The sequence below is a fragment of the Topomyia yanbarensis genome, chromosome 2 (assembly GCF_030247195.1).
Source record: "Topomyia yanbarensis strain Yona2022 chromosome 2, ASM3024719v1, whole genome shotgun sequence".
Taxonomy (NCBI): domain Eukaryota; kingdom Metazoa; phylum Arthropoda; class Insecta; order Diptera; family Culicidae; genus Topomyia; species Topomyia yanbarensis.
In genome coordinates, this window is record NC_080671.1 from 231,437,520 (window position 1) to 231,464,229 (window position 26,710).

At 41.9% G+C, this 26,710-nt stretch overlaps 1 protein-coding gene across 1 annotated transcript in view; it reads right to left on the reverse strand.

Annotated features, from left to right (window-relative positions):
- Positions 1–8,711: 8,711 nt before the first annotated feature.
- The window catches only part of LOC131680119 (GPI ethanolamine phosphate transferase 1-like), a 938,165-nt gene continuing 920,166 nt past the window's right edge, over positions 8,712–26,710 (reverse strand). Inside the window, exons 13-15 of the mRNA XM_058960839.1 lie at positions 9,578–9,658; positions 9,325–9,516; positions 8,712–9,023 (exon numbers count right to left, since the gene is read on the reverse strand). Coding sequence (XP_058816822.1) covers positions 8,751–9,023; positions 9,325–9,516; positions 9,578–9,658 — 546 coding nt within the window. The 3' untranslated portion in view covers positions 8,712–8,750. The remainder of the gene's footprint in view (positions 9,024–9,324; positions 9,517–9,577; positions 9,659–26,710) is intronic.

The following is a 26,710-nucleotide window of genomic DNA, read 5'->3' on the forward strand; positions in this document are numbered from 1 at the left end:
TCTGGTAGAACTGTTCTATTGGCCACCTTGGTGGGGCGTAGCAGCTGCAATAGAACACACCATTGATCTTGGCAATCGCCACACCCTCGGCGGAGGGGTGTATTACCTCTTGAACCGGGAACCTTTCCGTTGTACAGATTGCCACCATTCCAGACCCGTCCGACACCCAATTACCGTTGCCGGCAGGGATGCTGTACGGGTCTGATAAGAGGGCGACATCTGTCCTCGACTCCGAGACCGACTGCCACAGCAGCTGTTGGGCTGCTGCACAATGGTTAAGATTTAGCTGTGTGACTCTCACGGCTTCTTCTTATTTAACTCGCCGAAGGGACACGAAGGTCCGCCCATAGCATGTTTATGGGCTTGCTTCTTAGCGGTGCAGATAAGGCACTTATATGCCTTAGTGCACCCCCGCTCTTTATGCCCCTCCTCGCCGCATCGACGACATAGCTTGCTCCTGTCTATGCCTTTGCATTCGTAAGCTTTATGGCCGGATTCTAGGCACCGATAGCACCTGTCTACTGAAGGCGGCTGGGGTATACTAATAGGGCATACCGACCAGCCGATCTTCAGCTTCCCTTTCTCGGTTACCTTTTTGGCATCCGCATTCAGTAGCCTGAGGTAGGCTACTTGGGTGCCAGAGGGTCCGTCCCTCAATCGCACAGAGGCCCGCTCGATTCTGACGTCGCAGTGCTCCTTGACGGCTGCGACGACGTCTTCTGCGGTCGTGAACTCGTCCAAGTGCTTGCACTGGAGAGTTGTTTCCGCACCTAGCGACCTGATTTGGGCGCCCTCACCAAGGACCTCTTGGGCCAAGGCCTTATATACTGCACTTGATTGTGCGCCTCGCTTCAGCACCAGGAGCATCTCTCCCGTGTTGGTGCGTCTTACGCTACGCACATCCTGCCCAAGGGCCGAGAGACTTTCGGCCGCCTTCATCGATTTAAGGATATCGGCGTATTTGTCCTTGTCGGTTTTTAACCACAAGGCTTCGCCTCTGTCCTTGGCCTTCCTCGCAGGCCGCGGTACCTCCGGTTTCGGTGCCGGCTTTTTCTTGGTAACCAGCGTCCAGGGGTTTGAGCCCCCCTGCCCCGGTCGTGCCGGGTTGCTGGTACCATCGCTCTCCACAGCGAGGTCACTCTCGCCCTCGCTTACCTCACCCAGGCGGCGTTTGACCTTGACGGTTGCACGCCGAGTGGTGTCGGTTTTGGCACCCTCGCCTGGCGACTTCCTAGGGCGCTTCGCATTCGATGCCGTCTTGCGATTGCCCTTTCCCTTTCCCTTCGAGGGGAACTCGGTCGCCGCTCCGATCGACGTGGCTGCTCCGTAGAAGGTAAAGGCCACTGTCTGTGAACCTCTATCGACCTTCTCTCTTTCCTCCCTATTGGAGGCCACTGTCTGGGTTTCTCTGTCGGGCCTCTCCCGACATTCCACCCTCTCAACATAGGCCTGCTGTTCCTGTCTTGCGACACGAACAGCTTTCCGGAGCTCCAGAAGGCTCAACTTCAACTCCTTGGCTATGTTCTGCTTTGCGCTAGCAAAGTCGATTATAGAATCGAGTTGCTTCGCTACTTTGCGCATCGCAGCTATTGGCCCCTCCGATGCATTGGTAGGGTTATTGCCTACCGCCGCTGGGGGGTCATTGGTGCTTTCGGATGCAGCACTCATCGCTCCACTACTCTCCCCACGGGGGGAGACCTCGCCAAACCACCTCTTGCGAAGGGGTTTGGCACCTCCGTCTGTTTGTTTTTATTTTTGTTTGTCTCCATGTATAGTCCCACGAGTAGCGCGAGAAATATATGTCCGCCACGCCAGAGCTCCGCATTAGCGTGGTAAGGGACGCTTACTGTGGGGGTTGCCCAGGTACCCCACAGGCTCCGTTAACGATCCAGCATCTTTTTCACCCCCTCGATCACTCATCCCTCGGCACGGGTCGCTTCACGCCTTGGAATTGGGGTTATGCCCTACCTTGCTTTACGTGGTGATCTCGGCCCGGATCACCACAACCATCCTCCTTTACCAGGGCTTTGGACCTGTAGCTCTGGTTCTCAATAGTTCCATGTACGTATGTTATTACAGACGTGCTACTATTGAGATCCGTCATTCGCTAGCGGATTTAAAATATCTGTGTGTATGTATATGTGTATGTATGTATGTATGTATGTATGTATGTATGTATGTATGTATGTATGTATGTATGTATGTATGTATGTATGTATGTATGTATGTATGTATGTATGTATGTATGTATGTATGTATGTATGTATGTATGTATGTATGTATGTATGTATGTATGTATGTATGTATGTATGTATGTATGTATGTATGTATGTATGTATGTATGTATGTATGTATGTATGTATGTATGTATGTATGTATGTATGTATGTATGTATGTATGTATGTATGTATGTATGTGTGTATGTGCGGATTTGTTAACAAAATGTCCACATCGGTTTCTTGGAGATGGCTGAACCGATTTTTACAAACTAAGATTCAAATGAATGGTATAATATTGCCATAGGTTGCTATTGAATTTCATTTTCAACCGACATCTTGTTCCGGATTACGAGTTGAAGAGTATGGTTACAAAACAAAATTTGTTGATTTGTCCACATCGTTTTCTCGGAATTTTCTGAACCGATTTTGACAAACTTGATTTTAAATGAAAGGTCCATCAGCTGCTGTTGAATTTTGTGTGGATCCGAGTTCTGGTTCCTGAGTTACAGGGTGTTACGTACGATCACGCAGCAAATCCCGATTCTAACGAATTCTGCGATGAATTGGTGAGGTGATTTTTTTCCAAAATATAAACATAACTGTTGAATTTGTAGATCTAGGTCACCAACAGTCATTCAAAGTCTCTTTGGCTACACTGGCCACCATCGACGGATCCGGAAGCATCCAAATTCAGAATAACGGTTATATTGGTTTTTCGAAAATGGCTAGAACGATTTGATCAACTTAGTCTCAAATGAAAGGTGTTGCGTCCCCGGAAACTGATATTAAATTCCATCTCCATCCGACTTCCAGCTCCGGAGTTACGGGTTGTGGAGTGCGATCACATAGAAAACTCCGATTCAAACCGATACCGCGATGAATGCAAAAAGGTGCTCTTATATATACTTACCAAGTGTAATAAGAATGAAAGACATTTCCATAATGTTATATTGTTGTCGTTTTTTAGTTGATATTTTTCGGTGAAATCTATTTAAAAAACACAGTTTACCGTTAACGTTTCAGCCTACTTTTTTATTTCCTTTCAGCCATCCTCAGAACTTTACAATAAGAAAAACAAAATAAAAATAGCGATAAAATTTAAAAAAATACATTTGAATTTGAAATTATCTTACTTCTTGCCCAAGCGCGTCTTGCCACCGCTGGGGGAAAATCAAATTTAAACTAATTCTACATGTACTTCTCTCACTGTTGGCGTCTCTCTTCTTTCTCACCAGTGCCATTGCGCGTCGATCGTAGCTTATTAAGAAGACCGTTGTATGTGCAGGCGAAGCTGGCGGCGTCCCGTTGAAGGTTTACGGGACGCCGCCAGCTTCGCCTGCACATACAACGGTCTTCTTAATAAGCTACGATCGACGCGCAATGGCACTGGTGAGAAAGAAGAGAGACGCCAACAGTGAGAGAAGTACATGTAGAATTAGTTTAAATTTGATTTTCCCCCAGCGGTGGCAAGACGCGCTTGGGCAAGAAGTAAGATAATTTCAAATTCAAATGTATTTTTTTAAATTTTATCGCTATTTTTATTTTGTTTTTCTTATTGTAAAGTTCTGAGGATGGCTGAAAGGAAATAAAAAAGTAGGCTGAAACGTTAACGGTAAACTGTGTTTTTTAAATAGATTTCACCGAAAAATATCAACTAAAAAACGACAACATTCATGAACGGTGACTGAAACCTTGAAACATAATGTTATATTGTACGAACCAGTTATTAAATCATAGTTTGGAGAAATGAGAAAGGCACAATTGCACCTATAGGTGGATTAAAACAGGTTTTTTTATAGTAAGGTTAAAAAAGCTTCAAAAGCCTGGCCTGTAGTGTATTGGCACTGTGTGGGACTCACGACTCACGTTCGTGCCTAACAACTAAAAACATTCCTTACTTTTTACGTCCTTCTTCCCCACGGAACTACGTCATCATATTACTTCGTGGAAGGGTTCGTTGCGCTTTCGTCGCACCTCTTTCTGCTGCTCTATCTCGGAGCCTCGCTTGGTTCATGGAGTGACACGACCTATGAGCTTTGATTTAACTCTCGGTTCCTCTCCTGCTTCTTGTCTCCATCCATTACGTCGCCGTTTATTTCTCGTCCCTGTGGTGAGCCGTTTAGGTGCTGATTCTCTGAGCCATTCAGCTCATGTTTCCGTGAGTCATTCAGCTCTCGGCCTCATCAGGATCCGCTTGGATAGTGCTCAACGGTGAACTCACGCTACTCCGACCTATGGTTCCCCGACGAAGGAATTTCCCCCTACACCGATACCCGCTTTCTTGAGCCATTTAGCTCTACTAAAATCTTCCAGCTTTACCGCTTATTCTACTCCAATTGAGAGTTCCCCGACAACGGAATTTCTTTCGTTACCGGGGTTTGTTTCGTGAGCAAATTAGCTCCCCTTTTTGTCACGATTCTGTCGGGTAGTCCACGGCGCCGAATCAGCCCTATCGTGAATCCCCCGGCGGCAGACCGCTCCCGATACCGATGTACGTTTCTGTGAGCCATTAAGCTCCCCGCCTCGTCTACTCGGTCTAGTCCCCGGCGGTGGACCTAGCTTACTCAACGGCCAGCCAGCAGATGCTGAGGTTCATCCAGCGATTCCGGGTAGAGCGTAGCTTCCGATTCACTGGCGCCCCAACGACCCACTTCTGGCTATTCGACGCGGTCTACTCGGTCTAATCAACGACGGTGGATCTAGCCTACTCACGAGCTACCCGGTAGAGTGTCGAGGTCGGTCCGGCGATTCCGGTGGAGCCTGACGTCCGGTTCGCTGGCGCCCCGACGACCCGAGCCCGGTGCTACATCGCGTACTACTCAAGTGGTCCCCGGCGGTGGACCCAGTCTACACCGGCGGCGGAATTTCTCCCGAAACCCTATTTGTGGTTCCACTGCGGCGTTCTAACCAATGTCGTTACTTTGTTGGTCCCTTCGCCACTTCCTTTGCAGCTCGGAGAGTATACTCGTAACAACTCTGTTGACAGCGTCCCAGATATGCTCGTTGCGGCACATCTCTTCGACGATATTATCCATTGTTATATCAGGCATACCCCTTCGGACTTCTTCGAATCTGGGGCATTCGAAGACCACGTGTTCCGGTGTCTCTTGCACGTTCACACACTCCGGGAAAAGGGGTGACGAAGCGTGTCCAAACCGATGTAGGTATTTCCGGAAGCATCCATGCCCGGACAAAAACTGCGTCAGATGGAAGTTCACCTCTCCATGCTTCCTATGTACCCAAGTAGACACATTTGAGATGAGTCGGTGGGTCCACCTTCCTTTCTCCGCGTAATCCCACTCTTGCTGCCACTTAGCCAACGAGTCCGCTCGAACCAGTCTCCTTGCATTACGTTCATTTCTCCGCTGGTAGCATTCTACGTCCTCAGCCAGAGTGATGCAGATGGGAATCATCCCGGCAATTACGCATACCGCCTCCGACGATATCGTTCTGTACGCACTTGCGACACAAACAGCCATTAGGCGAAAAGTGCTTGCCATTAGGCGAAAAGTGCTTGTCAACTTCGTATGGTTCCGCTTTGAGTTTAGCGCAGCAGCCCAGGCCGGTACGCCATATCTCAGGATTGAGGATGAGACATTCGCCAGGAGACGTCTCGTGCTGCCTCTTGCCCCTCCGTGATTCGGCATGATCCTTGCCAATGCGCTAGTTGTCTTCGCAGCCTTCTCACATACATAGTCGACATGGCAGTTGTAATTCAACTGATCGTCAACCATCACACCCAGGTGCTTCAGCGCGCGCATCGATGGAATGGATTGTCCCCCGACGCTGATCTCGAGACGCTGGATTTGCTTACGATTGCTAACCAGCACTACCTCAGTCTTGTGGTGAGCCAGCTGCAACCTGACGTTAACCATCCAGGTTTCCACGATGCATATTGTCTCTCCCGTCAGCATCTCCACCTCCTCAACGGTCTCGCCCGTTATCGTCAGGACAACATCATCTGCAAAGCCGACGATCTCCACTCCCCTGTTGACATCGTCCCAGATATGCTCGTTGCGGCACATCTCTTCGACGATATTATCCATTGTTATATCAGGCATACCCCTTCGGACTTCTTCGAATCTGGGGCATTCGAAGACCACGTGTTCCGGTGTCTCTTGCACGTTCACACACTCCGGGAAAAGGGGTGACGAAGCGTGTCCAAACCGATGTAGGTATTTCCGGAAGCATCCATGCCCGGACAAAAACTGCGTCAGATGGAAGTTCACCTCTCCATGCTTCCTATGTACCCAAGTAGACACATTTGGGATGAGTCGGTGGGTCCACCTTCCTTTCTCCGCGTAATCCCACTCTTGCTGCCACTTAGCCAACGAGTCCGCTCGAACCAGTCTCCTTGCATTACGTTCATTTCTCCGCTGGTAGCATTCTACGTCCTCAGCCAGAGTGATGCAGATGGGAATCATCCCGGCAATTACGCATACCGCCTCCGACGATATCGTTCTGTACGCACTTGCGACACGAACAGCCATTAGGCGAAAAGTGCTTGCCATTAGGCGAAAAGTGCTTATCAACTTCGTATGGTTCCGCTTTGAGTTCAGCGCAGCAGCCCAGGCCGGTACGCCATATCTCAGGATTGAGGATGAGACATTCGCCAGGAGACGTCTCGTGCTGCCTCTTGCCCCTCCGTGATTCGGCATGATCCTTGCCAATGCGCTAGTTGTCCTCGCAGCCTTCTCACATACATAATCGACATGGCAGTTGTAATTCAACTGATCGTCAACCATCACACCCAGGTGCTTCAGCGCGCGCATCGATGGAATGGATTGTCCCCCGACGCTGATCTCGAGACGCTGGATTTGCTTACGATTGCTAACCAGCACTACCTCAGTCTTGTGGTGAGCCAGCTGCAACCTGACGTTAACCATCCAGGTTTCCACGATGCATATTGTCTCTGCCGTCAGCATCTCCACCTCCTCAACGGTCTCGCCCGTTATCGTCAGGACAACATCATCTGCAAAGCCGACGATCTCCACTCCCCTGGGCAGTTCCAGTGTTAACACTGCGTTGTACATAATATTCCAGAGCGTTGGGCCGAATATGGAGCTCTGAGGTACTCCCGCCGTTACCCTAATCGACCTCTGCCCCGTGTTCGTTGTATGAATGTATGTATGTGTGTATATGTGTGGATTTGTTAACAAAATGTCCACATCGGTTTCTCGAAGATGGCTGAACCGATTTTTACAAAATAAGATTCAAATGAAAGGTATAATATTCCCATAGGTGCTTATGGAATCTCATTTTCAACCGACATTTTGTTCCGGATTACGAGTTGAAAAGTATGGTTACAAAACAAAATTTGTTGATTTGTCCACATCGGTTTCTCGGAATTTTCTGAACCGATTTTGAAAAACTTGATTTTAAATGAAAGATCCATCAGCTGCTGTTGAATTTTGTGTGGATCCGAGTTCTGGTTCTTGAATTACAGGTTGATATGTACGATCACGCAGCAAATCCCGATTCTAACGAATTCTGCGATGAATGTAAAAAGGTGAAATTTTTCCAAAATGTAAACACAACTGTTGAATTTGTAGATCTAGGTCACCAACAGTCATTCAAAGTCTCTTTGGCCACACTGGCCACCATCGACGGATCCGGAAGCATCCAAATTCAGAATAACGGTTATATTGGTTTCTCGAAAATGGCTAGATCGATTTGATCAACTTAGTCTCAAATGAAAGGTGTTACGTCCCCGGAAACTGTTATTAAATTCCATCTCCATCCGACTTCCGGCTCCGGAGTTACGGGTTGTGGAGTGCGATCACATAGAAAACTCCGATTCAAATCGATACCGCGATGAATGCAAAAAGGTGCTCTTATATATACTTACCAAGTGTAATAAGAATGAAAGACATTTCCATAATGTTATATTGAACGAACCAGCTTTTAAATCATAGTTTGGAGAAATGAGAAAGGCACAATTGCACCTATAGGTGGATTAAAACAGGTTTTTCAGTTCAATATTACAGCGGCTCTTTTACAAAATTTTAGAACTCGAATAATGATTTCTTTTCTTTTATATTTGTCATGTCATGTATAATAATAAAATGTAATATTTGCATTTGAAAGCTTTTAATGAATATAAACAACGCAAACATTCTCGTGTTCATGATTGAGAAAGGCACAATTGCACCGATAAGTGAATTAAAACAGGTTTTTTTCTTCGTGTAATAACTTGCAATAACTAAATTTCGATTATAATGCATGGCATGATTTTAATTCAAAATATGTACGAAAGGATGTATTGCCGTTTTTGCATTGGGAATTGTAGTGCGTGTACCAATTGATAGTACGAAGTGGAAGTGAAGGACGCATGCCATTACACAGTTACAAGTTTCAGTGAAAACACGGCATTTTACACAGTGCAAAACTAGAGACGTTACAGTACAAATTTCATCGATTGCAGGCCGGGTCGTTAGCAAAATAAGAAATATTACTATGGCAATTTCTTTTTGAGTGGTGAAAATTCCTATCTAGTGTCTCGTACATATCATCTTATATTACCATTACTATTCAGTCTTTATTCGTCTTACTGCTATATGGCAACTTGTAATGAAATTTGTTTCTGGGTTTAGAAATGTCGCTTGCGATTGAGGCTTCTGTTATTAGTTTCGCGCAACCATTCAAAAGTATCAATATGATGGTAGTGCATTCCATTATAATAAAATGCGATATTGACAAACCGATGTCCAACCATGAGCCCTTATTTTTTATCAAGTAAAAAAAATGTAAACACGTTAGATTACAGATGATGAATATCAGCAAAAACACTGTCTGCGTTTGAACCTAGAAAATATGAAAAATAATGTTCATAAAATACAATAAAATAAAAAATAGGACGGTGTTAAGTCAGATCGCACTAAATGACAATGTATTGATATCGAGAAAAACGAGTTTAAAGTTTGAATCGTAGCATCCTTTACGTTATAATTGGAAACTATTTTTGCCATAAGTCTTGTTACGTATTACAAATCTGGCAAAAGTCGAAAGTAGCTAAAGAAAGGCTTTATCCAGTGCTATCATTATCTCATGTTTTGATGTTTTGCGACTTAGTCCGGTATGACTTAATACCGACCAATTGGTATACCTGTGTAATGATTTGTATTGCTCTCAATACACACAGTAAAATTAACAGTGGTATTAGCAGCTTAAACACGATAAGACCAGTCATAACAAACGGCGAAAAAGTCGATATAAAAAAACGTAACCAGTTCGGATCAAATGAACTAACCGTGGCCAGATTTCCAGTTCCGAAAAATGATATAAGCATATAAAACACCTGTAAATATAATAAGTGATTTAAACATGTTTAGAAATATAAACTATATTTGTGCGCTAACGAATATTGTCGCTCGTCTGACATCTTCGATTCCAACAGGTCGAAATGGTGTTTGGTTTCTTGAATAAAATGACGTAATCCACTGAAAAATAAAATTAGGTATTAGAAGGGTATTTTTGAAATTCCTTTTATATTAAACCTAGTGTTTCCCTGTTCAAAATTATAGTATAATATTTTTCTCAATACTAAATAAAGATTCAACAATAATGATGGTTTTGTTTCTGGAGGGACTGGTGGGGGGAGGGGGATTCTTCTCTAATCTTCCGGCCATCACATCACATGATTTGGTATTCTTAGTATTATAACAAACATAAAGATGTGACACAAGCTGCTAAAAGCGCCCTAAAATCCTGTCAATCCTATTTTCATTGAATTGTCTGCTCTAAATATATCACCAAGGGTCCGTTCATAAATGATGTGGCGTATTGACGGTTGGGAAAGAGCCATGCATTACCGAGAGAAAAACTAATTCCGACCGTGAGACGTACTGGTGCAGCAGAGATAATAAAACCAACAACAATTTGCAATATGCTTGGAGGGACAGTGTATTTTAGACTATTTTTTCGGCGAGACATGTTTTGAATGGACCACAGATAAACAATATTCCATAAAGAATATCCCGTAACATCGGTGACAGAGCAGTGGGATTAAGGCCAAGTTCCCCCTGGGTCGTGCAAAACTGAGAAGCAACATCATTTTAGGCACAGAGAACAGACGTCCATCTCAAGTGTTAAAGTTGAGTAAAAGGCACATCATAAGACCACTAGAGGTGGTTTTGTCGTCATCCCGTTTAGTGCGTGAGTTTTATTGAATTGATGTCCAAGTGACCGTTATAATTATATTGGGATATGCCAGTATGGTTGTCGTAATGGTCTAGCGGATATTTGTTCAAATGATTAACAAGCAGGTATTGTAATTCTCTCTCACTCACGCGAGAAGAAGTTTATCCGATGTCCAACTTTTCGAGATAAGATGAGTCGCAAAATTCTCCGTCTCCACAAATAGCGTGAGAATGATTCTCCGGATAAAATTTACTTGACTTTTTCCTTCTCTTCGGAGAAAGTGATACAATTTTAATTTCGTGGAAATCAATAAAAACTGCATAAAATACACATAGTTACAAAGAAAAGCGGCAAAGAAGTATGATAGACTTGTTTTTTCGTGTTTTGAAATAACGACAGGAAAGCAGCGAGCGAAAAAATGATACCGTGATAAACTCATTCGCTCATTCTCCGGCTATTTTATTTATCCGGAGAAATAACACGTTGTATTTATCCGGAGAAGTTGTGTGAGTGCCAATAACTTTTCGTGTGAAAATGTGAGTTTTTATTGTCGCAGTAGCAAACTATCCGGGCGATAAATGCAATGCCTGCTAACAAGCATTTTAAACTTGTTTGTTCCAATTTGGATGTCTTCTCCCTGTGACTTTTTTTTGTTGGAGACGAGCCACTGCCACCAGTAGTTGTCCTTCCGAGAACCGGTGTTTACTTGGCAGACAGTCGACACTTCGTCTGAAATTGCAAATTTTGTCTCGCTGGACGGACCTAGATCCCTTAAGCTATCAACTGTGGTCTTATCAGCCCACCAAAAAACAATAATAATGGTTTTGTTTCTGGAAGTAAAGCCTTAAAGGGCACCGAGGCCCCTGGCCAAGTATATACTTGACCGAGACTGTTTTGCTGAGTCGATAAGTTTAGGTAATAAAAGGAAGGTCCAGCGTAAGGAAATGTAGTTCAGTTTTGAATGCAACGTGAAGTGTGATTTATTGTACTTTGTTAATTGGCGAAATAAAGTTATTTAAATTAACTATGATCATTAAAGGCAGTCTCTGTAGTCAAGTGGTGAAAGTTGGTGTGAAAAGAGCGAACATATTTTATCGTACATATATGATCACGTTTTCTAAAGAGGAGAAAATATACGTCCAACCGAGAGCACCAGTAGTCTAGCTTTAGCTATTTTGCTGCGAATATCCAGGGACCAGGATTTGCGGCTGTTGGAGAATAAACTGCGACTCGTCTAGCCGTACATCGGTGACGTCGAATTATATCGAAACGTCTTTTCATCATTCCCCTGATAGGAAGGATTGGGAAGTGGTAAGGTTAGGGGAAAGGAAAATAACTATAATTAACCCAGGCCTTTGCGTTTCGATTTCGTCTCTTCTGAACCACGGTACTTGACTAATGCACCGGGCTCACGCTAAGTCCAAAATTGGAAACTCTACTTGTGAACACACGAAACGACTTCTAATGTCCCGTAAGTGAAGCTGGTAAGCAGGCGAATGCTATATCACTCCCCAAGGAAAAAATTCAGAACAACGGCACTTGTCTAATGCACCGGGCTGACGCTAAGTCCAAAGTTGGAACCACTACTTGTGAACACATTAAACGACTTCTAACTTATGATGTCCCGTAAGTGAAAAGGTTCTGTTTGTTGATGAGACCTACTGAAATCGAACCTTGTTTTGAGCTAAGCAGGCGAATGCTAGCAAATTCTATATTACTCACTAAGGAGAAAATTGGTTTAAAGTCGTCTTTATGTATGAAGGGCACAAAAACTAACAATAATTAGTCCAAAACTAACGACACAGCACAATTAGAAACAGTGCATTCTGTGGAAGGATGCTGAACGCTCTGCAGGTACTACAATAACAGGAATAACACTTCCAATCCCCGGAGGAGTTTTGAATTTGCATTTAAGCAGTGATGGGATATATCAACACCCCCGAGGGATATGGAGAACAAAAAATCCGGATACGCAATTGCATTGCCACAATGAAAGTTTTAAGTGGAAAACTACATGTGAATCACTGGGAACAAGTGTACACTCATCCTAAGTAACCATTTGGGGCCACAGTCTTGTGTGGTTCGTTGCATGATCTATTGGGGTACTGTTCCAGCGCCCAGTAACCTTAAGACGGTATGCACAAGAAAGTCTTCAGGTTACTGCAAATACTGGTATTAATGCAAATACCTGTGATCATTATATGATAATCATCAGCGAAACCTTACGTCGAGAACAAGCTCATTAAGTTTCCTCAACAATCCATTGTTGAGAAGTTTCCATAGAAGTGGTGACAGCACACCACCTTGAGCACATCCGCAGACACCCAGTTTCCTTATCTCTACTTGTCGTAACGATGAGCGCAGATATCGGTTGCTAAGCATTGCGTGTATCCAGTTCATGATATATGAAGACACTCCATGACCTTGTACTGCTTCCGAAATGGCTTCGAAAGACATATTGTCAAAAGCACCTTCAATATCGAGAAAAACTCCTAAACTCGATTGCTTTTGTGAAAATGCTTTTTCAATTTTGTAGACAACATTGTGTAACAGGATGGTAGTAGATTTCCCCCGCGGATATGCATGTTGCTTTACATGCAGCGGGTGCTCGCCCAAGCTAACATCCCGAATGTAGTGGTCAATTAAACGTGCCACTGCCGACGCCCCATGTTTTCGGCACCGATTTCTCAAAGCTACCGAACACGTGGGGGAATCTGCCCCGAGGTAATTTTGGAAGTAGACTGTACACACTTTGGTGGAAGGGAAAAAAATGGCGGAACACTGGAATTTCCTTCTTTGCGTTCTGGTAACGGGCTACAATAATTAACCCATCGAGGCCACTCGGGTACAAATGTACCCCACGCGTTTGATCGCAACTTGCGCAGATAAAAATGCAAATAAGGGACCATTCATAAATTACGTAACGCAAAAATTGCCCAAAATTGACTCCCCCCTCCCCCTATGTAACAAATTGTCACAAATTTTTTCATCCCCCCCTCCCCTGTTACGTAACAAATTCCAAGAAATTTTTTTTTTCTTCGATGAAAACATGTTACGTAACGATCTAGTTAACACCCCCTCCCCCCTATGTCACAATTTGTCACAACTTCTCGTACCCCCTCCCCCCTAAAAGCGTTACGTAATTTATGAATGGTCCCTAAAAGATATGTATAATATACCATTTTCTTCGTTTTTTTAATTTCGAAAACAGTTGTGTAAGTGAAAGTACGGAATTAATTGAATCAATGATACATAAATTGGTTTGAACAAAATAATAAGTGAAAAAATCGCTGTTTTGACTTTTTCACAAAAAATACTATAATTTTGCGAATTTTCAACCGATTTGAAAAAAAAAAATCAAATGATTCTGAAAGTTGAAAGAATGATCTTGACACGGTATGAAATGGAATTTCGATATTTTTGAAAAACTGCAATTGTTTTGAAGAGTAAAAGTTTAAAAATCGAATTTTGGAAAATACAACGAAATGGGTGGAAATTGAAATGAAAAAAATATTTCTGACCAGTAATACATTGGTAACACGCAATGTTACTGTTACAGCTGTTATTGTGCGCAAATTATACTTGCGAGCCATTGATTTGAAAAACTATAAAAAATTAACAATAAAACAATAATAATCAGCAAAAATGAGAATGATTTTTTGTTCTGCTTCAAAAAAAAAATTAAATTAATTAAATAAACGATTAAAACGATTATAGAATACTAATTGTTACTACCGTAGTAAAACAACCAGTATTTAAACTGGTATTGTCACGAATCACATTTCCACTGACAGCACGAAACCTGACGGTAACCGTACACTGGGGTACGAAGGCTATAAGCAAACTGGTTATACCATCTTTTCCTACTCTTACTAGGGAATTATGGTTTGGATCCCAGGTCGGTAAATACCGAATTCTCGTTTTTACACGGCCCCAAAAAAGGCTTGAGTACATTTGTACCCTAGTGCAACATTCTAGGGTTAAACCACTACATAAGTTCTTATCCAACTATTATTCACATTTAATTCATCACATATTCACTGAAAATCACTTTGTTATCCATCGCACGACTTAATTTGAATGACGTCGAACGACTTACTACTACGCATTAAATACGAAAACCCACAAAATGGCTGTCTTGTCATTAGCGGAAATACGATGTGCGCGTGCTTTCTCTCTCTCTCTCTCTCCCTCTCTCTCTCTCTCTCTCTCTCTCTCTCTCTCTCTCTCTCTCTCTCTCTCTCTCTCTCTCTCTCTCTTCCGGAAATTCAAAACGCGCGCAATCACTTTTGCTATCATATCACAGTTGATAAAAAAAATAGAGATCGCAGCAATCGGGGGGTCGTTCAATTGTCATTTCAAAAATTTTCTTCGAGGTGAATAGAAGGGCTCGAACATCCTCCGCCAGAAGAAGTAAGATTACCTTGGCGTTACTGGCTGGTTTTCCAAGATAGGCAATGGTGCCAATTTGTGAATGGGCCGTGTGAGAATGCCAGACCGTGTACGAACATCCACAACCCGGACTAGGTCATCTTCGCCTGGATACGTCTGCTCTACTTTTCCCATTTTCCATACTTGTGCAGGTAAGTTGTCCTCCTTTATTAGCATTATCATTCAAGGGCGCACATTGAAACGTTTGCGCGTCCATTTTTGTCGACCTTGAAGGTCATCTAAATATTCTCTTGACCATCGCTTCCAGAAATGGTCTCGAAGAACCACGACAATCTATTCTGTGGAATTCAGGAATCGCTGTAAGCGGACGGTCAATCATTAGATGCCCCGGAGTCAGGACTTCCTGATCATGAGGATCATCCGAGTGTGCAAATAACGGCCTCGAATTCAATATGGCCTCGATCTGACAAAACAAAGTACTGAATTCAATGATGGTAAGCGATGCTGGGTTACAAATTTTTCTTAAAACGATTTTCACACTTTTTTCTCCCACCTCCCACAATCCGCCGAAATGCGGAGCATTTGGTAGGATCGTCTTCCACTGGATCTGTTTTGGCTGACAAAACTCAAAAAATTGTTGTTCTGTCATTGGATTCTTGAACATTTCATACAGTTCTCTTAGTCTTCCCTTGGTGACCATACAAATGAAGATGCAAATGTAGCCCTTCACCGGAATTACCCTACGGACGCCTTGCCTTATCATAATGGGCCCAGCGAAATCCATACCAACTTTCAAAAATGCAGGAGCTTTTTCCAAGCGACATCCAACTAGATCTCCCATAAATTGGTTCAATGTTTTTGGATTTACCTTGAAACAACGGACACAGTTTCTCGTAATCAGTCGTATGGTGTAGCGACACTTAGGGATCCAAAACTGTTGTCGAAGAATCGCCATCAGTCCTGACAGACCTACATGAAGATTCTCTTGATGTATGCTTTGATTAGACTTCGCACCACCGGATTACACTAGTTTACAGCATTTCTGAACTAAATAAGCTAGTGGTCATTTTCAATGTAAAATCGTGTGCTGAATCCGAAAATGAGGTGCAAAAATATTACAATAGAACAGTTTTCGAGTTACAGTGAAAAAATGAATTTTACCTTTAAATTAAAAGTACGTTCAGTAAAATTTAAATATCTTCGGTTGTAGTGCATCGATATGAAATATTATAATGTTGAACTTTCGATCGTTAGAACATTTTGTTTTAGTGCGACTACTGGTTCCGACGTTATTTACGAATCTATTGAATTTTTTCTTAATTTTTCGTCGTTTTTTGAACAAAGATGAGCGTGTGGTCAATATTTTCGGCAAGATAAAGCAATCTCAAAAATTATATTTTTATGGGTAATTAAAGCCTGCTAATAATGAAAATAAGCACTTGTTAGTTTAAATCCGATGAAAATTGCGTAAGTTATTCATTTTTTGTAAAATGGCAATTTTTGTGTTTCTCTGGTTCAACTTATTGAACCGTCTCGATTTCACTTTTTTCTAGGGTTTGTTTAATAATATATGAGGGACTCTCTGTCAGAATTCTGTTAAACAAGTAAATGGAAGAATCTTGAAAGAATTTAATGTGGGGTAATATTCGAACTCGTTTATCCAAATGATTCAGGACTTCTGATAACAATAATTTCAGCCTCAGTGGAGTAATGTCATCAAAAATTCGGCATTAAAAATACGCATAATATTTGTATTATAATGTACAGAATCGTATATATACAAAACATATTGTAAACTGCACGATCCACAATGCCTTAATACACACATCGGAAGCTTATGACTGTGCAAAATGCTAAATTCGGGCACTAGCTTCACGAATGATGACTTATCCACCTATTTCGTCACGTTTTGTTCTACTAACATTTTATTTTACGTTATTAAAACGTCTAGAAGTTTATAATTTGAAATTATATTGGATTCATATTGGCTTCTATGATGTACTGATTTTACTGTACTGAGTCACAAAACTTCAATATACTACAATATATTACGTAAAACATCTAAGTGCAATTACAAAATATTCTACGTTCTTCAAATCATTGTTAAGTTCAGATTTTGAGATTTTAATCCAAAAATAAGTCTTGTTCGATGTCCTACATAGTTTCAAAACACGAACTGCTAGATGTTCTAGGAAGGAACACAAATTAAAAGTTTTACAAATTATTAATGTTATAATACTAGACGTATGTAGTATCACATATTTCTACGGATTCGTATAGTTTGTATTAACATTGTACAAAATCCAATTGAGCATCTAGCGTTTCAAAATACGAATTTTACAACGTGTGTGGGTTTAGTTTAAAACGAATTTTGTATCATAAGAGTATTATTTTATGTAATACAATAATTGAGCCTGAAATTATTGTTATCAGAAGTCTTTAATCATTTGGATAAACGAGTTCGAATATTAGACCACATTAAATTCTTTCAAAATTCTTCCATTTACTTGTTTAACAGAATTCTGATAGGGAGTCCCTCATATATTATTAAACAAGCCCTAGAAAAAATTGGAATCGAGACGGTTCAATAAGATGACCCAGCGAAACACAAAAATTGGAATTTTACAAAAAAAATTGAATAACTTTCGCAATTTTCATCGGATTCAAACAAGTGCTTATTTTCATTGGTTTTATAGCAGGCTTTAACTTCCTATAAATTTTTAGGATTGCTTCATCTTGCCGAAAAAATTGATCACGCACTCATTTTTCTTTAAAAAACGACAAAAAATTAAGAAAAAGTTCCATAGATTCATAAATGACATCAGAACCAGTAGTCGCTTTAAAACAAAATGTTCTAACAATCAAAAGTACATTCGATTGCTTTAATTCAACATAATAATATTTCATATCGATGCACTACAACCGAAGATATTTGGATTTTACTGAACCTACTTTTAATTTTAAAGGTGAAATTCATTTTTTCACTCTAACTCGAAAACTGTTCTACTGTAAATTTTTTGGACCTCATTTTCGGATTCAGCACGCTATTTTACATTAATAATGGTGTTCGAATATTGAAGTTCAGATTTTTATTTTTATTTTGTAAACTAGTGTTATTAGCTGGCAAAATCTACTGGTGCTTCATGTCGAATGATAGCTTAGAATGGCACAGTCGGCCACCAACTCGCAGTTAAGCTTCATGGTCCAATAAAGGACAAAAATTTTGCATAGATTTGCAGGGCTCACCTGTTAAAACACGCTGGATCTCGCTATTATATTCCAGGATTTCCATTACCCAAATTGTTGTCTTCATAGCCTCGCGAAGCTCAATCACTGTTGGTAGTCTTCCTAAAGTGCGATTTTCCTTCCTTTGCGAAATCGTAGCACGTACGCTAAGATGCGCTGCAGTTTCCGAAATGACTCGAATTTAGTAAACACTGGAAGCTCGTCGTACTTCGAGACTATATTCACCGAAACGATTGGCCTGAACTCTGGGATTTCTTCGATGGGCAAGGGTGGCAGAATTTCCATTCGATAAATTGCATCTCTCAAAACCGCTGGACCACTCCACCACAAATCACTATTCACTACCTTGCTAGCTGATAAGCCTCGTGACACTATGTCAGCGGGATTATCCTTTGTTCGAATATATTTCCACTCAAACTTACTACCAGTTACTGTTATTTCTCTCACTCGATTGTGAACATATAATTCCAACTGCTCGGAGTGCTTAGTAAGCCATGCCAATATTACCTGACTGTCTGACCAAAGTATCACTTCATTGAATGACGTTTTCATAACAGAAAGAATTTTCACTACCAGATAATGCAGCAGAAGAGCTGCCAACAACTCCATTCTTGGTATACTTAGCGGTGAGATAGGAGCAACTTTCGATTTTGCACTAATAATTTTCATACTTGCAGATCCACCGTCGGATATCGACCGTACATATACACAAGCTCCGTAGGCCAAATCGAAGGCATCCATAAACCCATGCATCTCGAATGCAACAACCCTGCTGCTTACCACTCTTCTTGGTATCCAAAGTTGATTGATCCCTTCCTGTGCATGTAAGAAACCTATCCAACCTTTGACCAAATCACCAACAATTGGCTCATCCCAATCGAGTTTCTCCTTCCAGATCAATTGCATTAACCTTTTTCCAATAACGATGACAGGAGCCACTAGTCCCAAAGGGTCGAACATCTGGGAGACTAGCGACAAAATCTGAAGCTTTGTAAGCTGCTGTACGTTCGTGGTGGGCATCGATACAAACATTAATTCATCGAATCTGGATTCCACATAAGACCCAAGGTTTTTATCACTTCATTTGCTCCATAACGATCGACAAGTACAAATCTTATGGCATACGTTTCGTCACTAAATAGCGCGCTTGGTGAACGTCAGCAAATTGATGCCGTTTATGTGGATTTTGCTAAAGCTTTCGATAGAGTGCCTCATTTGCTAATGGTGGCCAAACTCGAACGAATGGGACTTCCTGAATGGTTGACACGGTGGATATTGTCGTACCTCATCGAACGCTGTGCGTACGTTCGTATCGATGAAATGAGATCATCTCCGTTTGTGATAGAGTCGAGTGTTCCCCAGGGAAGTCATCTAGGCCCGCTACTGTTTATTTTATTCGTAAACGATTTGTGCTCCATTATACAGTCCCCTAAGTACATGTTCGCGAATGATCTGAAATTCTTTCGTGTAATTGCTTCGGCAGTCGATTGCTGTGCCATCCAAGCCGATATCGATTCGCTGCTAAATTGGTGCACACTAAACGGGATGGAAGTAAACACACAAAAGTGTAATGTGATCTCGTTCTGTCGTAACAGGCACTTAACAACGTTTGATTATAGAATGTCAACAAGCATTATCAACCGTGTAAACACAGTTAAGGATCTAGGCATTCTTCTCGATAGCAAATTGAGTTTCGCGCAGCACATTGCAATGTCTACAGCCAAAGCATATGCCGTATTGGGGTTCATCAAAAGAAACACGCAACAATTCAACGATGTATACTGCCTAAAATCGCTCTTCTGCGTACTTGTACGTAGCATTCTCGAGTACGGTGTACTTGTGTGGGCACCCTATCATGCTGTACAAATCAACCGCGTCGAACGAATTCAGCGTCACTTTGTTCGTTACGCTCTGCGGTTCCCGATCAGAAACACATAACAGAAATATTTCAAAACCATATCTCGCATTGTTACTTGTTACAAATTTCTGTTATTTTAACTACTAACGAGACCTAATTTATAACACAATATGTTACAAAAATGGTTTTCTGTTATAATCTTGTTATTTCATTCTGATCGGATTACTACCTTGGACTGATCCTATTCGTCTACCGCCCTATGAACATCGATGCAATCTTCTACGTTTGCCGACTCTTGCAAGTCGGAGGATAATGCTGCAACGGGTCTTCGTGTTTGATCTTCTGGGAAACAATATAGATAGCCCGGAGATGCTGAACCAGCTCCGATTCAACGTACCGCCTAGACCCACCAGACGAACTGATTTCTTTCGGTTACCAATGTATCGTACTCGTTTTTCTCAAAACAATCCGTTCAATGTATGCTGTCGTAATTTTAATAATGTAGCTGACAAATATGATTTTAGCATTACTAAGACTACCTTTAAACATAGAATTAATATTAATTAAGAAACTGTCTGTACGAGTAACTCGAAGACCAGTAAATAAATAAATAAATAAATAAATAAATAGATAAATAAATAAATAAATAAATAAATATTTGCTTAAACTTACTAACTCTTTACGATCTTCTCTCGGTAACGATTCTAGCAGCTCAGGAATATTTGACGACCATTTATGAAGACGAACCCCGCCGGACTCTATCATGTTGATTAGCTGCCTTACAGCTTCAAACGCCAGCGGAAGGCAATCGTACCCGAAGAGTGCGTTGTCCACATAAGAACTGTTCTCGATAATAGAAGCTGCTAAAGGATATGTGTGCTTCTCATCAACTGGGAATCGAAGAAGTGCCCTTGCTGCCAGAAAAGGTGCTGAAGCAGTCCCATAGGTAACCGTGGTTAGTTCTAACAGCGGATCAGAAGAATTCTCTCTCCAAAATATTCGTTGTAGAGGGGTGTGACAATCAGCAACCACAATCCGCCGGTATTTTTTTTGCAATGTCAGCCGTCAAAACAAATCGATGTTCCCGGAATCTGAGCACTATACCAAGCAAATCGCTTTGGCTGATTGGACCAATCTTTATCATTTCATTCAATGATAAACCAGACATCTTAGCAGACGCATCAAAAACAACGCGACATTTCGTCGTTGTGTTGGACGGCCGATGATGAGGTAAGTACCACTTTCTCATCCCAGGTGCGTCATTCTTCTCATATACTTCCTTGCAGTGACCCAAGGATTCGTACTCCTGCATGAAGTCTACGTATTGCCGTTTTAACTCCGGTTGCTGGGCAAAACGTTTCTCTAACGCAAAGAATCGTCGGAGCGCCAACGATCTAGATTCTCCAAGCTGCTCGAGTGAATCTCTTAGTAGCAATTGCACCACATATCTTCCGGTTTCATCTCTTTGGTGTGTTGCAATGAAGTGCCTTTCACATGCATCCTCTTTGGTGCTTGATTGGAATTGCTGGGGAACGCTCTCTACTTCCCAAAATCGCTGAACCGAGTCGCTGAGGTCCTCGATCGTAACCGAATGTGAATGCACGACATTATCCGAATGGTTTCGCTGCAATGTGTACCACCTACCACCCAACCGAACTTTGTTTCAGTTATGATAGGAAGCTCATCGGAAAGTATGATGCGCCCTGGTAGAAGTAACTTCAAGAATCATTGATTGCCGATTAGCATGTCAATCCCGCCAGTAGAATTGAATGATGGATCGACCAGTTGAACTCCAGCTAGAATCTCCCATGAACGGATGTCTATATTCGAAACTGGAAGATTTTATGTCACCCTTTTGGTTACCAAGAAATTGAGCTTCAGCTGATAGTCGAGGTATCTGCATCGGATCTGCACTTCGATACCCTTATACCCCCCTAGCGATTCTAATCAATGAAAAAAAATCAGATTTACCTGGGAAATAGAATCCAATAAAACACGACAGGGGTGTGGGTGGTTGTTTCTGGCCATCACATTTACGATTACGGTTAGCTATAAGACCGATGGAACTACTAGTCCCTTGTTTGTTGAGCAAGCTGCAGTCGTCACTTGTGTACTAGTAGACGGCCGTTCCTCATCCGCCTTCGGTGCTTGAACCTGTGCTGCTGGTCTGGATGACATCGTTTCGTCGGGAATTTCCGCTGCTTTAACAGGCTGACTGTCCGCATGCAATAGGCTATAGTACTTACGCTGACACTTAACGCACGTTTCATTGGAAGGACAGTCTTATCCGCGATGTCCCTTCCTAAGACAGTTGAAGCAAACGTTCATTTCTCGCACCCTCGCGAGTCGCGGGGGAATGGACATGGCTAAGAACTGGGGACACCTGCACTCTTTGTGCTGGGAATCACCGCAGAACTCGAATTTGAACATTGACTCGCTGGCGGATGTGGTAACCAATGAGTGCAGACCAGTACTTTTAACAGACTTCTTTGCTAGTTGGTTCTCCTTTGAATTGGAGAATTCAAATCTCTCCAAGATGAAACACTGCGCCTTCAGAAACTTGATGGTTGTATCGTATGATGAAAGCTCTCCATGCTTGATGATAGTCTCCCATCGTCTTCTTGTTTCCTTATCCAGGGCTTCGGAGAGCAGGTGCACAACGAACTGCTCCGATGTGTCAGTGAATTCTTGATTGAACAATTTCAAGTTTTCAACATGCCTCGAGCACTCGTCCACTAGTGCGCTTAACTCTTAACTGTTTTTATTTGCCATTTTTCTGAGACTGAAGAGGCCATGTATATGAATTCCTACCATGTGTCGTAGGTTCTCATACCGTTCCTGCAGTATCTTCCAGGCATGCTTGTAATTGCAATCGTTGATCGTCTTGGAATCAATAATTCCAGCGGCACTGCCCACCAGGGCCTTGTCTAGGTAGTAAAGCTTAATGGCGAGAGGGTCAGCTGTGTTATCTACCAGGTCTCTGAACACGACATTGAACTTTGACCAGTTTTCGTACTTAGCGTCGAAAATCGGAATCGGTACCTTCAACGGTTGTGGAACCATCACTGGGTTCCGAGGCGGAGCGGCTACGTTTGGGTTGGAACTTATTGAGGCAACACTTAAACGCTCCATATTGTCTTCCAAAACCATTAGTACTTGATCGTGGAGCTCATCAAATATAAAAAATGTGCATCATGCGCTTCTCTATTTGAGGATGGAATTAGAGGAAGCATCTTCTCCTGTAAGTCGTGGTATTCTTTATGCGCCGAGTCAATCTTCTTTGCATAGAATCGCAGTTGAGAAGATGGCAGCTCATCGTTTTCATGCAGTATGTTTAAAATTCTAGTTAGCTTACCTTTTGCTAGCCCACGCTGGTGGACGAATGCTTCTATCTGTTCCATGATCAATCGTTGCGCTTTCTTGATCTTCTTAACGCTAATTGAAGGTGAAATACAGGTAATCGGTGTTGTAGCAGGCCAATTGCTTCCTGCAGACGACGTGGACTCTTGGTGATTGATGGGTGTTCGCTTCAGCGACATGGCACTGAGGAACGACTAAAACCCGGCATTGGTAACCGGAGCTGATCTTAACAGCCTCTTCACTTAACTTATGGAACCACCTTTCCAAACACGTCACTGCTTGTTCGATTCTTCTTCTTTTCCGCCTCACTTAACTTCTTTTTCTTTTCCACCTCAATCGTTTATTGTCACTTAACTTTTCATTGTACCCGTTCCGAAACAAACTTCAGGAGACATCCTAAGCCAGTCACCATTTCCATCACCAAACACTGCACTGCACTCAATCTGGTTCGAGTGGACCAAAATATCGGCGCCGATTTCCTAAAGCTACCGAACACGTGGGGGAATCTGCCCCGAGGTAATTTAAAACGGAAGTGGACTGTACACACTTTGGTGGAAGGGAAAAACATGGCGGAATTTTCTTTGCTACAATAATTAAACCACTACATAAGTTCTTATCCAACTATTATTCACATTTAATTCATCACATATTCACTGAAAATCACCTTGCTATCCATCGCACGACTTAATTTGAATGAGGTCGAACGGCTTACTACTACGCATTAAATACGAAAACCCACAATATGGCTGTCTTGTCATTAGCGGAAATGCGATGTGCGCTCTCTCTCTCTACCGAAAATGCAAAACGCGCACAATCACTCTTTGCTGTCATATCACAGTTGATAAAAAAAATAGAGATTGCAGCAATCGGGGGGTCGTTCAATTGTCATTTCAAAAAATTTCTTCAAGCTGAGTAGAAGGGCTCGAACAATGCCCAAGAATCAGAACTATATGAAAAGAACTCAGGGGCAGTCGTCAGCGTAGGCTCCGTACAGCCTGAAAAGTGTGTGTCAAAAAGATAGTTGAGTACTACATCTTTGTCAGACGAGACCATTAGCAGTTCTAACCGAACTGACATGAAAGTCATTTGATTTCCAAAGTAACTTATTTAATCTACTAGTCTCGTTGAGACTTGAGACATTTGTGTAGAGGCTTTTCCAGACACTTCGCTCAGGATCGAAGGGCCTTTCTGTAAGCTTTGCGAGCCAACATAAATATCTCCGATGCGATTCCAAGCTCTTCTACATAACTTTTTGAGTCGAACAAATTCGGTATTCCACCAAGGTTTACCTTTAGAAGCACGCATAACTCGAAGCGGACAAGCCTCTTGAATTGCTGCTACTATGAGTGAGCTTGTTTTATCCACGACCTCGTCCAAGTCTCTTGGAGATTCAATCGTCGGAAGATACCCATGAAACCTAGTCGTCAAGTCCTCTTCGTAGAGGTTCGTAGAATTGGGATTACGATACGTGACGATATCTAACGAGACGTTTAAATGATCAAAAACGATGTACTTATGATCAGATAACGACGGTTAGAATTCGTTTGGTACGAGCCAGTTTGCCAGCTCATGCGTAATTCCGTCAGAGCAGAGAGCAACACCTCTTCTCTGCCAGCTCGTGAAAATATTGGGCGGTTTCCTGCATTAAGAATGTGAGGATTTGTACTACTTAAATATTCCATTAATTCGGTGCCTCCCAAATTGATATCTGAGCTGCAAATTATTTAGCGAGTATGTGCATCACTGCCGATTGTGAGTGGAAACCCATTTCTGCCACAGTATGATAGAACCCATTTTAAACTATCAGAAGGAGATGGTTCATGATGTGTAAATATGCCGACAACAGACGAATTTCTTGTTTATGTTGTCAACAGTCATATTTACAGTGAGAGCACAAATATCGCGAGTTGTGGGGTCAGATATAAAACATGAATCAATAGCACTATTCGCAAGTATACATGCACGAGGCATTTCACGTGGATTTGTCATACAATTTTTGTTAAAAGTTACAAAGACGGGATTAAGCAGCTTTCCAACATAGAAATTTCCTTTATGGAAATACGGTTCTTGAATCAAAGCTATTGCTTCCTGCACAAGGCGGGTAGATTCATAGTTGCTGTACGTTGATGTTGAAGATTAATTTGAGCTACTTGAATACAGCACTACACATTTCATCATCAGCACTTGTTGTACAGCAACTAGAAGATACCAAATACGTTAGCTTAAAATCGCCTATAGTGAACCCCGAAATAGGTATTAGGGACATGTCACTCCGTGCACGATTGGCATATTTTAGTCCTGTCAGCCATTCAGTCCTCGGCTCGGATATACACCCGGACTTGAGGACTCCTGTTTTCAGTCGCGACTTACGACATGGGAGCAGGAACCCAGTGGATCAATTCTTGGTTGAGATACTTCAATCCGCCGGATGCCACACGTAGACTGTTATCAACCTCGTTAGTGGACCACAGCCACAATTTTCAATGAGTCTATACTTACAATAAGTTATGGGCCTATTCGAACACGTTTAGTCAAGACAAAAGTCTTTCGGTTGTTTTTTTAGTTTCGCGTTCGAAATGAATACGAGTGCTGCGGATACAACTCGCCGGTCGCGACAACTGGTCCACGTGGAAGTTTGCAGTGCAAACGTTCCTGAACAGGGCCGTCTTAAGACCACTTGGGGCCCCTGGCCCAAACTGTGCTGAGAGGCCCCTATAATAAATTGAATAGGTATAAACTCCTGAAGAGTAGGATGATCAAACAATGATCCACAGCATCAGGGAGCCATCTATACTACCTTGAGATTTATTTTTCAAACTTAAGCTAAATCACACAACCATGTGAAAGTATTAAAAATACTGCAGAAATCAAATTATATTGAGAAAAAATTTAGATTTCTATCACTATAGGTGGCATTGTACATGTCCAGGTACCGTCAAAAAACGGAAGATGATTTTGATAGATCTTTAAAAGATATTAGCATTTCTGACCAATCTGACCGAAAGTGGCGAAGAGCCTAACACACTAACTATATGCGCCCGAATAGAAATGTACAGTAACAAAACCATGATTTTCACTGTGACAGTACAGTAAATTTACAATAATTTACAGCAAATTTTAGTGTTTGGCTATAATACAAAAACAATAAACTTTAACGTTTCTACTGTAAATTTCAATGTAAAATCGACTTGTACAGTAAAAAAGGGGGGTGGTTATGTATCTTAACATTGAAAAAATCGATTTTTTTCCATACATTTTTTTCTCAAAAACAGTAAAATTTAATGTGAATTTATTGTATCATTTTTTTGCTGAACAGTAAAGTTGATCGTTACATTAAATTTTATTGTAAATCTATTGTGAGAGCACCGCGTCCAACAATGTTGTAACAGTAATAACTATAATATTTATTGTTTTATGATTGTTTGTAGGGTAAATGCTATTGTAAAATTCTATCCGGGCGATTGTGGGAGTTCGAGGTGAGCTACGTACAGTGTAA